Below are 17,946 nucleotides of genomic sequence, written 5' to 3' on the forward strand. Positions count from 1 at the left end.
TGTTTTTGTTTGTTTGGGTAGAAGAATTCATGAAAGTGGAGAGATGTTGCCTGATGTTTTGGTTAATAAATTGGATCAAGTCACATTTTTAGCCCAGAATTTTTGTGGTTCATACTTTCAGAGAAAACATGCCAAAACATAAGTTTTGCGGTTATAAAAGTATTTACTACATTTTGAATATAATTTTTAGTACTATCTTAATACTAGATATAGAATGCAGAATATGCCTTTACATTTGACTTTCTTAAAAGAGATATGCTTTAGTAATGCTTAATTTGCTCAATATTGGCTCAGAAATTTAAAAGGGGATTTTACTTAACGTTAATTGTTTTTGTAACTATAAGCTCATAATTTCAACATTTGGCTTTTCTGTTATACTATTTCTGAATAGTAACAAAACACTATACTATTTCATTTGGATGATACTGATATACTTAACCAAGAAAATTTCAAATCAACCCACTACCAACCATGAACTCAAATGCATAGGCATTTTTTGATGATCACTTGTATTATACTAAAATACTCAATAACTGTTACTTGCACATTACATGAAAATTTAATTTTTAACAAAACTTTATTTAAAGCATTAGGAAAATCATATTCAAAACACAGAAACAATCAGACTGTAACAATGCTGCATAGATACAAGTTCCCTGATGCTTAGTGACCTCTTCCTAAAACTTCGGTTTTCAAGTCACCAGAGAGAAAGTGGTAGAGAAATTATTTCATCTCTCTGAGGTTGGAATAATGGCTTTAATGGTGGGAAGTGACACCATTTAAACAAAGATTAGGTTATTCCCCAATTTAATTATATTCCCTTCTTATTTCCCACAGATAAAAATTCAGGATGTAAGGATTACCAGAAGGAAATAGGAGGTATATTACCTCTTAGAAAATACCGTGGTCAGTGCTTGCTTTCATCATATAAAACACTGAATTAAGTTTTAAAAATTACAACCACACCATTATGCTTAAAATTAATATGAATACATTTTTACATAATACATGTATACAAGAAAAAAAGATGACCTGTTTCCAATCCTTTCACCTTCAGTTAAAAAAAAACTGTTAACGGAGATTTGAAAAATAATGTTCATTGTGGAACTTTAGAACTTGAACATTATAGAGATTAAAATAATTTCTGAATACTGAAAATAGTCTAATTCAAGAAATTGCCAAATTTACAAGATTGCTTTTCTTTTTTATTTTACTTAAGTGAGAAGCAGGAAATAGGTAGATTCCGCATGTGCCCTGACCAGGATCCACCCGGCAAGTCCCCCTATGGAGCAATGCTCTCTCTACCCATCTGGGGCTTTTGCTCCATTGCTCAGCACTGGAGGAGGAAGACACGGAGCCATCCTCAGTGCCTGGGGCCAACTTGCTCCAACGAGCCATGGCTGGGGGTGAGGGGGAGATAGAGGAGGAAGAGGGGGATGGGTGGAGAAGCAGATGGCCGCTTCTCCTGTGTGCCCTGACTGGAAATTGAACCCGGGGCATCCACACACTGGGTCAATGCTGAGCAAACCAGCCAGGGCCAAGATTACTGTTCAAAAGGGAAGAAAATTTATTTGGAAGAAATTTGTAGCTGAAAACATTGTTCATTAAAAAAAAAAAGTTACCCTGAGACTTTTATATTGCCAGTACTAACAATTCAAGGCCCCTAACAATTCAAGAAGGAGCAACTTTTAGGTTCTAGCCTCATATCGTTACCTGCAGTAAAAAAGTTTTGACCTAAACAGTGATTTGGGCTTCTCTGCTATATTGGTAACAGGTCACAACCAAGACATCTGCATATGAAGGACTATAAGCAAATTCTGCATTCATTTCAGGTAGACTTCTTTATTTCTCTCTTAAAAGAGAGTCTGTAATTCTTCAAATAGTCTTGGACTCAAACCTACTGTTCACAAAAATAATCTTCTGTAAGCAAATTCGTAGTTTTCTTACAATAGTAAACAAATTGGTCTACATCCTCTAATCTATGCCTTGAAAATAAGGCATAAAAAATTCTTCACTGGTTATACTGCAGAGCACAAATATTTTCTTTCTAATGCAAACATTTCTCAAAGTGCACTGTTATTTTAACATCTCTTACGCTTTTACAGTCAGAATTTTTGAATCTCTAGATACTTTTAGTATAAAAGAATAGTTATTCCAAACACCATACATACCATAATTACTTGAGAAAAGACAAAGTTAGAGCAGCTACAGAAGTAGCAGGATATTTTTCACAAATAAAAATGTACAAAAAAAAAAAAGAAAAAGCAAAAGCAAATTAGTGGTAACTGGTAGTATGAACTCTCAATAATATTCTACTTTGGCTTCCAAATTATGATTTGACAAGTTTGAAGCCTTGTCCTGTGTCCAGCACAGTAGGAAGAAACCAACTCATTTTTAATCTCTTCAAGCACCTAAAACAACTTTGGCAGATCCAAAAAAGGTTCAGACCACACAACCAATTTGCCAAATGTACTAGTGGATATGTAATACGAGGAAAGTGTAACATCCAGTGCTTGGCCACATCACTTCCCGTTGGCAAGTGCAGAGTGTAGTCACTCCACTGTTTTGATACACCATATACTGCTTTCACTGTGCGTCCCTTCTCAGTCCAGCAGATGTTATTATTGGAGTTGCAGTTATATTCTACCCAGTCTTTTGTAAAGTCACCCAGCTGTGGTGGGTCAGCTTCTTCAATATCTATTGTCTTAATCATCTCTGCTCCTTGTACTGCTATGTATTGGTCATTGATTTTTCTTACTTCTTTCACCCAAGGGGTTGAATTCTCAGAGTCTAATACAATAATAAGTCGGGAACAGAAGGAACCATTCTTTTCTCTCCACCATTCTAAAAGTGTGTCAAGGCGTAGGATGTCTCCACCTATAAACAAATGAAAAAATTCAATAGAGTAATAATTTCTGAAGCCTCTCAATAAGAATACCCTTTTGTCTTAAGTGTATTTTCTTTAAATTCTTGGAATTAAATGTGTTAATAGAAAAATAGAGCCTTCCTTTCAAAATATCTTTTCAGAAGGTTTTTAATAAAACAAACTTTCAACTTCAGGTAAATAGAATATAACAAAACCAATTAACCTTGGTACTCACAAAAAATGAGGTATATTGCCCTGACCAGTTGGCTTAGCAGTACCATCGACTAGCGTGTGGCGTGTGGAAATCCTGGTTCAATTCCCAGTCAGGGCACATAGGATAAGTGACCATCCGCTTCTCCATGATTTCCCCACCTCTCCCCCCCGCAGCCATGGCTCATTCGAGCAAGTTGGCCCCTGGCGCTAAGGATGGCACCTGGCCTTGCCTCAGGCGCTAAAATGGCTCAGTTGCCGAGCAAGAGTGCAACACCCCAAATGGGCAAATATCACCCCCTAGTGGGGCTTGCTGGGTGGATACTGGACAGAAAGTATGCAGGAGTCTCTCCACCTCTCCACCTCTCACTTAAAAAAGAAAAAAGATACTATAATAAATTAAAATAGTTTTATATGCTTAAATTTGATGAAACAAAATTATGAAGGAAAGCTTATATTTTACATCAAAAGTAGCAAATATGGCTGATGGTCTAAGTCCAGCCCATTACCTATTATAGTATAGACTGAAAGCTGATAATTGAAGTTACATTTTTACATGGTTGAAAAACATTTTAAAAAGATATTTTGTGATATGAGAAATTACCATATTTTTTGCTCCATAAGATGCACCCCCCCCCCCAAAGTGGAGAGGAAAAATGCCTGTGTGTCTTATGGAGTGAAAAATATGGTATTTTATTAAATATTTTAACACACCATTGGTTCAGAATATTTTGTTTTCTTATTTTCCTCCTTAAAACCCTAGGTGTGTCTTATGATGAGGTGCGTCTTATGGAGCGAAAAATATGGTATATGAAATTTTATTTCATATCATTGTTTCCATAAATAACACTCATTTGCATTGTCTATGGCTGCTTTCAACTACATTGGCAGAGCTGAGTAGTTGCAACAGGGACATTATGGCCCACAGAGTGAAAATGCCTGGTCCTTTACAGAGGGTCTGTCAACCCTGTTGTACACCACTCGTATATAGATAGCTACTAAGTGTAAAAGAAACTCTTTTTTGCTAAGAATGAGTTTACAATAAATTTATTTTTAAATCAGTTTTATCCCTGAAAAACAACAAAGAATTAAAAATAGTTTACTGAAAAAGGTGTAAAGTAAATAAATTTAACCTTAAAACCTGTCTTATAGCTAAGAGGCTTTCCATCTGGTTCTTTGTGGGTAGTTTTTGCATTAATTTTAATTTTTAAATATGCTACATTAAAATATTATCTTGATTATTTGATTTTTGGTAAGTGGACGAGACAAGTGCCATCACCTCACCCCAGTCGTGGCTCTGTCTCAATGGTACACTGTATCAATTGTCCCAATTCTAGATATTTATCCTAAGGAAAGAGCAAATATTGGGGCAAAAAATTACATAGAAAGATCTTTTCTCTGCTAAGAGAGTATAAAATCTGAAACAATCAGTTAACAAACAATAAATTATGGTAAAACCTTATGAAGGAGCTTTATAGTATAGTGATATTTATAAAGAAATTTTAATAATAAGAGAATTATTTATGAAATGAGGAACAAGTATGACATAGAAGTGTTAAAAATAACAACTGGTTATTGCTGAGTGTTTAGATTTCAGGTGGTTTTTATATTTTCCAAGTTTTTTAAATTGAGTATGTTACTTTTAGAATTAGGAAAACATTTTAATATGCTACAATTTACTAGCACAAGATCCAAAACTTAACTTCAAAACATACATTTATAACAAGAGCAACCATCCTCTTTTCTAAACTATCAAAATGACAATACTAGAGTGAGAAAGAATCCTTTATAGTTCACATCCTATTAGTAATATAACCTCTGAAGCCAGGGTATATTACATTCTTTATGAATAATTAATTTTTTTATTCATTAGCTCTGACAATGAAAAACTTGCTTTATGAGTTGGTCTTACACATGCATATCATTTCAGAGACATTATTTCAACACATGGCCTCCACACATTACTAGTGTTTTGCATCACAGATACTTTCTGATATTTACCTTTGCAAAAATGGTGACATAACTTCATTATTGCCAATTCTATTACATTTCTCTAGAGATCAGAGGATGACATAAATTACATCTATTATACAAATTCCATCTACCACAAAACATCACTACCTAACTTGCCTTCTACAACTATTTGAATAAATATTCTTCAGCATATTCTACACTAATTATCTCATATATATGCTCTTCAGATATTATCAAGACTTAAAGCAGCATTAAAACCTTTTAATTTATCTTCTCTTATTTTGTTTTGCTCTGCTTTCTCCTATGAACTGGAGAAAATTCATTTTTGGCCCAGATACAACGTACTACATTTACCTTAGGTAACAGCCATTTCATGCAGTTCAAGTAATTGAGATTGCATTTTAAAGGCTTTGTTAGTCTGTGATAAAGTGCTTTACAGATTGTCTACATATTTTTCATTTACAAAGTGGGGCACAAGTACGTTTTCAGTTGTTCCTATGGAAAATAATACAATAATTAAGAAAATAATAAAAGAATAAACTTTTTTGTGTATTCACAACTGTAAACCTACTTTTGTCCCACGCTGTATTTCTCTCATCATTACCTCAAAAAAAGAGTAAAAAATACCAGATTCCATATTATAAAACCCCACAAATGTAAGAAGACTACTACATATTCTAAGTAGTACTATTAGTAAAGGTATGGGATAAAGGGCCAATAGAGATTCTCTTTCTCACAGTGATATTTAGCTCTGGACCTGCTCCTAATTTGTTAACTCAAGAAAAATCCAGTGATGATATTTCTTGTTTTAAAGATTTTTAGAAAGGTAACTATTAAAAAATTCTTAGACCTTAGCTGGACCAGTCGAGCACTGACCTGGGGCACTGAGGTCCCAGGTTAAAAAACCCGAGATCGGGCCCTGGCCGGTTGACTCAGTGGTAGAGCGTTGGCCTGGAGTGTGGAAGTCCTGTGTTCGATTCCCGGTCAGGGCACACAGGAGAAGTGCCCATCTGCTTCTCCACCCTTCCCCCTCTATCTCTCTCTTCCCCTCCCACAGCCAAGGCTCCATTGGATCAAAGTTGGCCCGGGCGCTGAGGACGGCTCCATGGCCTCCGCCTCAGGTGCTAGAATGGCTCCGGCCGCAATGGAGCAATGCCCCAGATGGGCAGAGCATCACCCCCTGGTGGGCATGCCAGGTGGATCCTGGTCAGGTGCATGCAGGAGTCTGACTGCCTCCCTGCTTCTAACTTCAGAGAAATACAAAAAAAAAAAAAAACCCCAATAAATAAAACAACAGAAAACCTGAGATTGCCTGGCTTGAGCACAGGCTTATCTGGCTTAAGTGTGGGGTTGGCAGCTTGAGTGTGGGATCATAGACATGACCCCATGGTCACTGGCTGAAGCCGAAGGTCACCAGCTTGAGCCCAAGGTCGCTGGCTCGAGCAAGCAGTCACTGGCTCCACTGGAGCCTCCCATCAAGGTATACATGAGAAGCAATTAATGAACAACTAAAGTGATGCAACTACGGGTTGATGCTTCTCACCTCTCTCCTGTCCTGTCTCTAAAAAAAAAAAAAATTCTCAGAGCTTAGAGCTCTTTGTCACTTGCTTTATAATGGATTAAAGCATCTTCTTCAGAGAACGGGTATCCAATATTATATCTGAGGTAGAATCAGCCATTGAGGGCTATGTCTGGAGCAGGCTAGGGCAAGAACTGAATGCACAGAGCGCTCAGCCTCTAGGCCTGGTGCAACCTAATTACCAGCAAGTGGGCCAGATGCCTCAAGCTGTGAGAGTATGCAGTTGCTGAATTCTGGACAAAACCTACCCCTCTTTAGGGCTGTGTCAAGCCATGTCTCTCCATTGTTACCCTTTCTTTTTTGCTTTTGATAATAAAGTCTCTGACATGCAGAGTAATACATGTAGGAATAAATCTTCTTGGCTAACAGGGGAAATCCATAATGGAAAACTTAGTGGTGATATACTTCAAAAAAATTATAAAGATAATGTTCCAGAATGTAATTGCTAGACAGTTACTTAAAATAAACCCCTACATTAGAGTTCTTAAGTTTTCACAAATTACTCCTGATAGTGAATAAAAATTTAACAAGATCGATATACCATATTTCCCCATGTATAAGACACACCTTTTCCCAAAAAAATTCAGGGTCTAACAACTGGGTATGTCTTATACAGTGGTTGTAGATTTTGTTACTTGCACTTCCCGCTTTTTTGTGTGGATGAGGAATTGTATGAATTTTACGATGAATAAAACTTGAGTTCAATAACTTTATGTAATTAATTTTTTTTTTAAATTTTGGGCCCCAAAATTAAGGTGCGTCTTATACATGGGGAAATACGGTATACAGTATTTATTTTGGTGTCTATTTACTTTTCCTAGAAAAAAAGTTGATATAAGTAACTAGGGTCTGGCCTAGTGGCTCAGTTAATAAAGTGTTGTCCAGTACACTGATGTTGCAGGTTTGATCCCTGTTCAGGGCACATAGGAGAAACAATCAATGGGTGTACAGCTAAGTGGAGCTAGGTGAAACAGCCAGTTGATGCTTCTCTCTCCCTTTTCCTGCTTCTCTTCCTCTATCAATTAAAAAATTAAAAATATATATATATTAGTAAAATGATCATCTAAAATTTATTTCTGAAGTCATCTTTTTTCTATTCTTTTTTTAAGAGAGAGGAGGGGAGATAGTGAGATGGACTCCCGTATGCGCCCTGACTGGAATCCACCTGGCAACCTGTCTGGGGATCAATCCATCTGGGGTTGATGCTGAAATCAACTAACCTATTTTTAGTGTCTGAGGCTGACTTGCTGGGATCAACCACCAACCAAGCTATCCTCAGTGCCCTGGGGTGATGCTCGAACCAATTGAGCCCACTGGCTGCAGGATGGGAAGAGGTAGAGAAGGGAGAGATGATGGGGTATAGAAGCAAATGATTGCTTCTCTTGTGTGATCTGACTGGAAATCAAACCTAAGACGTCCATATGTCGGGCCGATGCTCTATCCACTAGGCGACCAGCCAGCGCCTCAAGCAGTTTTTAAGTTGACTACCTTCTACATTCTAATGTTTTGAAAACAGATCAATCATGCTAACAAAAACATCTACAAGCCAGAATATGCCATTTCCCTATCTTCATGTTTTTTGCCTTTGGAGGCAACTTGGTACACTGGGGAAAAAATACACTTTAGGAGTCAGGCTTATCTGAGCTTGAATCATGGTTCCTCACTAGCAGTAGTATGAGCAATAGATAAGTGATGTAACCACTTTCAGCTTTCATTTTCTCCTTTGAAAAATGGGAATGACAGAGCTGACAGTATTTACCTCAAAGGATATCAGGTAAAGATTAACTCTAGTGTGTACAAAATACCAAGGACAGTAGCTGTGCTACATTAAAATATTATCTTGATTATTTGAGGGACAAATACATATATATGGTGACAGAAAATGATTTGACTTTGGGTGACGGGTATACAACATTATCAACAGTTCAAATGCTATAGAAACTGAGTTACCGCTGAGCTACCTGAAACCTATGCACTTTTTTTTTTTACAGAGACAGAGTCAGAGAGAGGGACAGACAGGGACAGACAGATAGGAACAGACAGACAGGAATGGAGATGAGAAGCATCAATCATCAGTTTTTCGTTGTGACACCTTAGCTGTTCATTGATTACTTTCTAATATGTGCCTTGACCGTGGGGCTACAGCAGACCGAGTAACCCCTTGCTCAAGCCAGTGACCTTGGGTCCAAGCTGGTGAGCTTTGCTCAAACCGGATGAGCCTGCGCTCAAGCTGGCGACCTCGGGGTCTCGAACCTGGGTCCTCCGCATCCCAGTCTGACGCTCTATCCACTGCGCCACCACCTGGTCAGGCCCTATGTACTCTTATTGATCAATGTCACCCTGTTAATTTTCTAAATTAAGAAAAAAAAAGTAGCTGTGCTTTAAATGTGCCCAGTAAACGTTAGCTCACCGTCATTCCTAATCAGCCATTAATTTGTTCAATATTTACTCACAGAAACAATATATTACAAAAATATTTTTCTTTATTATAAAGCCCTGGTTACACATCTGGCATGAAATTACTAAGACCATGGTTGTTTAAAATCATGTCTACATAACCATAAAGTTTATTTCCTTCCTTCTGGAACTTGTATATTGGCAACTCTGCCTCTGTCCTTCTCTACTTCTGTTTATATTTTTCTTATCTGAATATCTATTTCTACTATTTTATGTTTTGTATGTGTCCTTGGTATAAATGTAAGATTTTATGAAAAAAAGCAAGATATAATTATACCAAAAAGATGTATTTCTAATTTAAAATAAGAAAATTACCCTTTTTAATGATTCATCTGATGATTTTATCCATCTACTAATTATTTATGGGTCCTCTACTATGTGCCAGACTCTGTTCTAGGTGCTAAGCAAGTAATTAATAAACAAAGCCCTTAACTTACAGAATGTCTTATTCTAGTTGATGAGAGCAACACATTTACATATAATATACAGAGAGATCTCATTTCTCCCTTGGGAGGTGGCTTTAACATTACCCCTTCATTTTACAGAAGAGAGAACTGAAGCCAAGAAAAGTTAACTTGCCTAAAATAACACTATTGTTACAAATTAGGACCCAAACCAAGGTCTCCTGACCTAAGTGTTTATCATATTACATCATCTTCTGTTTAAAATTCTGTTGAGGGCCCTGGCCGGTTGGCTCAATGGTAGAGCATCGGCCAGGTGTATGAACGTCACAGGTTCGATTCCTAGCCAGGGCACACAGGAGAAGCACCCACCTGCTTCTCCACCCTTTTCCCTCTCCTTTCTCTCTGTCTCTCTCTTCCCTTCCCACAGCCAAAGCTCCACTGGAGCAAAGTTGGCCTGGGTGCTGAGGATAGCTCCATGGCCACTGCCTCAGGCACTAAAGGCACTAGAATGGCTCCGATTGCAGTCCCAGACGGGCAGAACATCACCCCCAGTGGGCTTGCCGGGTGTCCTGGTTGGGCACATGTGGGAGTCTGTCTCTCTGCCTCCCTGCTTCTCACTTCAGCAAATACAAATAAACAAATTTCTGTTGAGCATTCTAAATTAAATAAAATTGAATGTGTAAAATACTATTAAAGTCAGCATCTATAACACTGAAGGACTTAAAAGCACTAGTCAAATTAATCAGCTTCTGAAAACTGTTACTGTATTTAATAATTCTGAAAATACTTTAAAGGGAAAATGATTATCAAAGTCTAAAATCAGTTCAATTTTTTTCTTTCAATAAATATAAGACATAATTCTCAAAACCTTTGGAGATTACTAAAATTATGCTATATAGGTAAGCTAGAGCAGTGGTCCCCAACCTTTTTTTGGCCACAGACCGGTTTAATGTTAGAAAATATTTTCATGGACTGGCCTTTAGGGTGGGATGGATAAATGTATCACGTGACTGAGACAAGCGTCAAGAATGAGTCCTAGACGGATGTAACAGAGGGAATCTGGTCATTTTTTAAAAATAAAACATCGTTCAGACTTAAATATATATAAATAAAACCAAAATAATGTAAATTATTTATTTTTTCTCTGCGGACTGGTACCAAATGGCCCACAGACCAGTACCGGTCCCCGGCCCAAGGTTTGGGGACCACTGAGCTAGAGAAAAGAAAAAAAGTCATATGTATACTTGGTGAACATAAAGTAGAAAATTGAGAACTTTGACAATTTAATGTTTCAGTGTGGACAGATTTCTATATCAAGTGCATTTTCACAACTTTGAAATTGCCAAGAAGTGACTTTACCTGCAAGAGCCCACTCTCCAGTGCTATGGGTGTGCCCACTGTAATACAGAACATAAGTATCATGTCTAGGTCCATCCACAGTCCGAAGTTCAAGAAAAGCTTTCAGTTTGGAATGTAGAGTATCAAAAGACAGTCCACTTGTGGAATAGTCACATCCATAGGTCTCAATCATATGATACGCGAAAAATCTTTGGATAGCATTGAGCATGCCAGTAGACCTCAAATTTAACTCCTGTACATGTTCCGGCGGAAGAAGTGTTGGCTGGCCATCAGGACTGAAGAAAGAGAAAAAAAGATTATTTTGGGATTTAAGAAGTATTCATTTTTTCTCATATTGATAATTACTTAAAAATCCTAATAGTTGCTAACTAAATGGCAGCATTTTGAGAAAAAGCCATCTTTTCTGAAATTCTGGATGCTAAGAACTAAGCTTTCAAAATCAAAGCCTAGTTTCTAAAAATTATATTTCTTATCAATAAAGCAATAAACAAACATAAAGGTAGGAGAATAGTATCTCCAAATGCAGTCAAGAAACTCTATGTTCTTTACTCAGATATTCTCATCAAAAAATTAGTATTGAGCCCTGGCCGGTTGGCTCAGCGGTAGAGCGTCGGCCTAGCGTGCGGAGGACTCGGGTTCGATTCCCGGCCAGGGCACACAGGAGAAGCGCCCATTTGCTTCTCTTTCCCTCTCTGTCTCTCTCTTCCCCTCCCGCAGCCAAGGCTCCATTGGAGCAAAGATGGCCCGGGCGCTGGGGATGGCTCTGTGGCCTCTGCCTCAGGCGCTAGAGTGGCTCTGGTCGCAACATGGCGATGCCCAGGATGGGCAGAGCATCGCCCCCTGGTGGGCAGAGCGTCGCCCCTGGTGGGCGTGCCGGGTGGATCCCGGTCGGGTGCATGCGGGAGTCTGTCTGACTGTCTCTCCCTGTTTCCAGCTTCAGAAAAATGAAAAAAAAAAAAAAATTAGTATTGAACAAGACATTTTAAAAACAAAATTATACTGCCCTGGCCAGTTAGCTCCGTCGTTAGAGCGTCATAGCAAAATGGCAAAGTTGTGGGTTTGATCCCTAGTCAGGGCACATACAGGAAGCAAGCAATGAATGCACAACTAAGTGGAACAATGAATGAATGCTTCTCTCTCTCTCCCCTGCCCTTCTGTGTCTGTGAAACACTTAACAATAACAGTTATATAAAAATTAAAAGCAAATTATACTAATTTTACCGTCAATGGGTTTCAAAAACAGATGTGAGACTATTATGAAAACTTTTCTTTCTTGAGGAAAAAAAAAGTATGAAAACAATATTTTAAATCATATATTTCATTTTTATATTTAAAAGGAGTCTTTACAAATCAAGTTTTACTAAAATAAGGTGCATAAATTACAGAAAAAAATTACCTATTAGTAAATGCCATTTTAAAACAATTATTAAAATATAGATCCATTGCCATATCCTACTGAACACCAATTGAGGAACCAGATCAGCCCCTGAAACAACTGTAAAGTGATACTCTAGTAAACATGATAAATCAAGTCCTGCAACTAGCAGAATCAAAATATTATTGATATAGAGGGGTGGGGGGTGGGACGGTGGGAATCATCAATCCTATCCAGAAAAGAAATTTCTACCAGAAGTTTTGAAAACTTTACATTTTGCTTCATAAATATTGTAACTTCAAATAAGATTTTAGTTTTTATTACAAGAATTAAACATTTGATTCCATACTTATATCATTTAACAGTCATAAAAAAGTAAAAAAAAAAAAAAAAGCATAAACAAAAATGATAATGGAATAAAAACCTAACCATGCAAATTGCTTTTTCCACACACTCTTTCTGCAGAGTTATCACATCTCACTTTATGGGACCCTTCTAAATCTATTTTACTTCTCATGAGAATCTCCAACTTTTATTAAGCCTTTAACATGGAGAAAAATATTTAATATAAATAATCCATTTGGTGTTTTGGGGTTTTAAGAGTTTTTTAAAAAATATTTTATTTCCTGGGTGCTAAGGACAGCTCTATGGCCTCTGCCTCAGGCACTAAGAAGAGCTCGACTGCCGAGCAATGGAGCAACACCCCAGATGGACAGAGCATTGCCCCCTGGTGGGCTTGCTAGGTAGATCCCAGTTGGGGCACGGGTGGGAGTCTGTCTCTACCTCCCCTCCTCTAACTGAATTAAAATAAAAATAAAAAGATTTTATTTTTATTGATGTTTTTAGAGAGTAGAGAAACAGAGAGAAAGAGGCAGAGAGGATAAGTAGAAAACAACAATTCTTAGTAGCTGCTTCCCATATGTGCCTTGACCGGGCAAACCTAGGGTTTCAAACTGGTGACCTCAGCATTCCAGGTCGATGCTTAATCCACTGCACTACCATAGGTCAGACAGTCTGTTTGGTGTTTTTACATGAAATATTTGAAATCAGATAAAAACTTTTTGATTTCAAGTTTCCCTCACTCCAAGGCAAGTACGGTACTTGCCTATCAGAATTAATTAATGGCAAAGAACTAATTTTTTATTTACAGATTCAGACAGGTATACCACATACTTAGGATAAAAAATGTTTTAAAATAAAACTACAATCAAATATATATATTTATATTCATACCAAATGTCTATTTACATATATACATATACACTGACAATCTTTTGAATTCCTGGTACTATATTTGTATGACATTTTCCAGTGGAAGAGTATTTTTATATTCATATTCTCATTAGCTCTTCATAACATTCCTTTGAGATGGGTGAATGGGTATTGCCATTTGCACTTTAGATACAGACACTAAAGTTCGTAGAAGTTATGATGTGCCTAAGGTGACAGCTATGGATAGGACTTAGTACTCCCAGGTTCAGTACACATTCTATTCTATTTTACCATGTTGTTTCACAGGACATTTTCTTAAACAAGATATCCCTTTCTAAAGAAAGTATAGGATGTTTCCTAAGAAAATTCATCCATATTTTCTGATTTCTGGCTAAAATATAAGTTAATCACATTTATTAAAAAAATTTAAATAGAACCTTGAAAACTATATTACTGAGTGTAAATACTTTTAAACATTTGGGATAAAAATTGTATATTTAACAAAATGTTAGTTTTGAAAAAATGAGCTATATTTTATATTTATTGTCACACAAATATTAAGAAAATGTTAAAAAGAGTCAAATATATAGTTACTACTAATTACTATATTCTAGATTACTGTACCTGCAGAAGTTGGTAGGAATAACAATAGCATATCCAACAGATGTTCCTCCTAAACAATTACCCAATTCATGGAAGAGCCCATGAGCCATGGATTCCAATGGCAAAACAATTAGAAACATGCTCAAGAAGATTCCATTTGTTGGCTAAAAGAAATTTAAAACATTATGTTTATATAGTGTGACTGCATTTATGTGTGCATATGTATATGTACATACACACATATTTACTTACATTTTTGGCCACTACTTCCAAAAAGAAAAGGATAATTAAATGATCTAAAAACAATTATAAGCTGGAGCAGACAAGAATATGTGGATGAGCAACAAATCCTATACCATACTTACCTCTAAGGTTTGTGGCAATTGTGGCAAAGCAAATACAGCACATATTTTTTTGTCAGATAACATTCTACTTAAAGTAAAAAAAACCAAACCAGAACAAAAATATAACCAGTTTTGACTCTGGCCGGTTGGCTCAGTGGTCAGCCAGGTATGTGGAAGTTCCTGCGTCCAATTCCCGGCCAGGGCACACAGGAAAAGCACCCATCTGCTTCTCTACCCCTCCCCCTCTCCTTCCTTTCTGTTTCTCTCTTCCCTTCCTGCAGCCAAGGCTCCATTGGAGCCGAGTTGGCCCGGGCACTGAGGATGGCTCCATGGCCTCTGCCTCACTCACTAGAATGGCTCTGGTTGCAAACCGGAGCAACGCCCCAGATGGGCAGAACACCACCTAGCGGGCTTGCCAGGTGGATCCTGGTTGGGTGCATGCGGGAGTCTGTCTCTCTTCTGCCTCCCCGCTTCTCACTTTACAAAGAAAAAAAACCAAACAGAAAAACTCACAAGAACATAACCAGTTTTAATATAACTGAGAAAAAGTCAGAAAACAAATCCTTTTCTGTTAAAACCCACATGCTCTAAATTATTTTTCACATAACACACTCGTTTACTTTATCAGAAAAAATATTTTAGGAAGTGTTCTTTTTATGAAGTCCAGAAATTAAAAAAACAAAATTTTAAAGATCGTTAAGTCTATCAAAATGAATTCAATCCTTATATTTAATTAAACTATTAATAGTTTTCCTTTGAAAAGCTTTACTCTCTATGAACTAAATTTAAAACCGTAATAAATAAATAAATAAATAAATGAAAAACATATACACATCCCAAAAACAAAACAGAAAAAAAAATTTGCCTGATCAGGCGGTGGCACAGTGGATAGAGCGTCGAACTGGGATGCCAAGGACCCAGGTTCGAGACCCCGAGGTCACCAGCTTGAGCGTGGGTCATCTGGTTTGAGCAAAAGCTCACCAGCTTGGATCCAAGGTCACTGGCTCCAGCAAGGGGTTACTCAGTCTGCTGAAGGCCAGTAGTCAAGGCACATATGAGAAAGCAATCATTGAACAACTAAGGTGCCTCAATGAAAAACTGATGATAGATGCTTCTCATCTCTGCCTGCCCTATCTATCCCTCTCTCTCTCTGTCTCTGTAAAAAAAAAAAAAAAAAAAAAAAAAAAAAAAAAAAAAAAAAAAAAAAAAAAGGAGGAGACAAGATTAGGTAGTAACTGCAAAAAAGGAGAATAAAATAAAATTAAAGGACCCATTTAAGTGAAAAGAAATGTAGGAATGACAGTCCTGATCCTTCCACTACTGACACTATTGCATAGTGTGTTATTAGGCACATAATACACAGTCATGTGCTTATGTGCGTGAACACACATTTTTCTAACACTATATGGTGGTTCATTTGATCAGAATTCAGCAAAACAGAAAAAGAAAAGAAAGCTGATTCTCATAATGGAAAAATAAACATAATGCCAGTTACATAGATAATATAGTATATGCTCAATTTAGAAACATTAATAAAATACAAATAAGTAAAAAAGATGTCATTAAAATTATTCCAAGTACCATCAATAATACAGTTTCTAACTTTTAAAAATATTTCCACATTTCATGCACTATATTCTCAAATATAAATATATATATTTTTTACTTAAGTGGGCTTATATAATGTTCAATTTAAAACATACTGTAAGCCGATTAGCATAACTCTAAAAATCATTTGAGACCAAATGGCATTCCTGTCATCTGATAAAATCTTAATTAGCTGATTACCTATTATTGCTATTTAAGATTCCTTTTCATACATTCATTGATTGTTTCTTTTATGTGCCCTGACCAGGAATCGAACCTGCAACCTTTAGAGTATTGGGACAATGCTCTAATGGTTACCAACTAACTAGCTGCTGGACCAGGGCCAGGGCTAACATTATTATTGACTTACAAGTTTGTTTTTCTTTTAACATGTTTTAGATAAAAGTCTTCTGTTGGTTGTATTGTATATACAGTCATAACAAATTGTATTGTGCTTCGCTTTACTGTGCTTTCCAGATACTGTTTGTTTTTTTTACAAATTGAAAGCTTATGGCAACCTTACAGTTGAGCAAGTCTATCAGTGCCATTTTTTAAATAAAATTTCAGAGCACATTTACTAAAGCTGAGGACAGTGAAACAAGGAAGGGATTAGGACAGAGCCTAAGTGGGGCTGCTCTGGCTCCTCAGAAATGGTCCAGGGAAGAAATGCCTAGGCGGTGTCGCTTTGGCTTACTGGAATGTCAGATAAGGGGGCCTTGGAGACAGGTTCAGCAGGCTGGCTCAGAGAGAGCTGCTACTCCCCTGGTTGTAAGACTCATGGGGACCCTTAGAGTTCAGGAGACGCACAGAGGGAAGAAAGGTGTGCTCCCAGGAGGGAGAGTGCTTCCGAGCCTTTTTTTTTTTTTTTGTATTTTTCTGAAGCTGGAAACGGTGAGAGACAGACAGACTCCCGCATGCGCCCAACCGGGATCCACCCGGCACGCCCACCAGGGGCGACGCTCTGCCCACCAGGGGGCGATGCTCTGCCCCTCCGGGGCATCGCTCTGCCGCGACCAGAGCCACTCTAGCGCCTGGGGCAGAGGCCAAGGAGCCATCCCCAGCGCCTGGGCCATCTTTGCTCCAATGGAGCCTTAGCTGCGGGAGGGGAAGAGAGAGACAGAGAGGAAGGAGGGGGGGATGGAGAAGTAAATGGGCGCCTCTCCTATGTGCCCTGGCCGGGAATCGAACCCGGGTCCCCCGCACGCCAGGCCGATGCTCTACCGCTGAGCCAACCGGCCAGGGCCAAGCCTTTTTTTCTAACAGTATTTGCTCACTTCATGTCTCTGTAGGTAATTCTCAGAATATTTCCAACTTTTTCAATATCTCTATATTTCCTATCCTGCTCTGTGATAAATGAACTTTGATGTTACTATTTTAATTGTTTTTTGGGGGGCCATAGACTGTACCCATATAAAACGGTGAACTTAATAAATGTCGTTTTGACTGTTCCTCCATCTCTCTCCTCCCCTAGGGCCTCCTATTCTCTCTGATACAATACTGAAATTAGCTCAATTAATAACCCTACAATGGCCTCCCTCCAAGTGTTTCAGTGAAAAGAAGAGTAGTGTGTTTTCCACTTTAAATCAAAAGCTAAAAATGATTCATGCTCAGTGAGGAAGGCATAGTAAAAGCAAAAATAGGCAAAAGCTAGGCCGCTTGTGCCAAACAGCCTAATCCAGATGAAGGCCCGAACTTTCCTCAATTCAGTGAAGGCTGAGAGATGAAGAAGCTGAAAAAAAAAAAAGCTGCTAGCAGAAGCTGGTTTGTGAGATTTAAGGAAAGGAGCCATTTTCATAACATCCACGAGCAAGATGAAGCAGCAAGTGCTGATGCAGAAGTTGCAGCAGGCTATCCAGCGATCTGGCTAAGATAATGAAGGTGGCCACACTACACAGCAGATTTTCAATGTAGAAGAAACAACCTCTCATATTGGAAGATACCACTCAGGACTTTCATTGCTAGGGAGAAGTTAATTC

At 37.9% G+C, this 17,946-nt stretch overlaps 1 protein-coding gene across 2 annotated transcripts in view; it reads right to left on the reverse strand.

The window, feature by feature from the left end:
* Positions 1–554: 554 nt before the first annotated feature.
* The window catches only part of TMEM168 (transmembrane protein 168), a 49,892-nt gene continuing 32,500 nt past the window's right edge, over positions 555–17,946 (reverse strand). For both annotated transcript variants that reach the window (XM_066362503.1, XM_066362504.1), the window contains exons 3-5: positions 14,061–14,203; positions 10,850–11,124; positions 555–2,877 (exon numbers count right to left, since the gene is read on the reverse strand). In XM_066362503.1, coding sequence (XP_066218600.1) covers positions 2,330–2,877; positions 10,850–11,124; positions 14,061–14,203 — 966 coding nt within the window. In that variant the 3' untranslated portion in view covers positions 555–2,329. The remainder of the gene's footprint in view (positions 2,878–10,849; positions 11,125–14,060; positions 14,204–17,946) is intronic.

The sequence above is a fragment of the Saccopteryx leptura genome, chromosome 2 (assembly GCF_036850995.1).
Source record: "Saccopteryx leptura isolate mSacLep1 chromosome 2, mSacLep1_pri_phased_curated, whole genome shotgun sequence".
NCBI classification, from domain to species: Eukaryota; Metazoa; Chordata; class Mammalia; order Chiroptera; family Emballonuridae; genus Saccopteryx; species Saccopteryx leptura.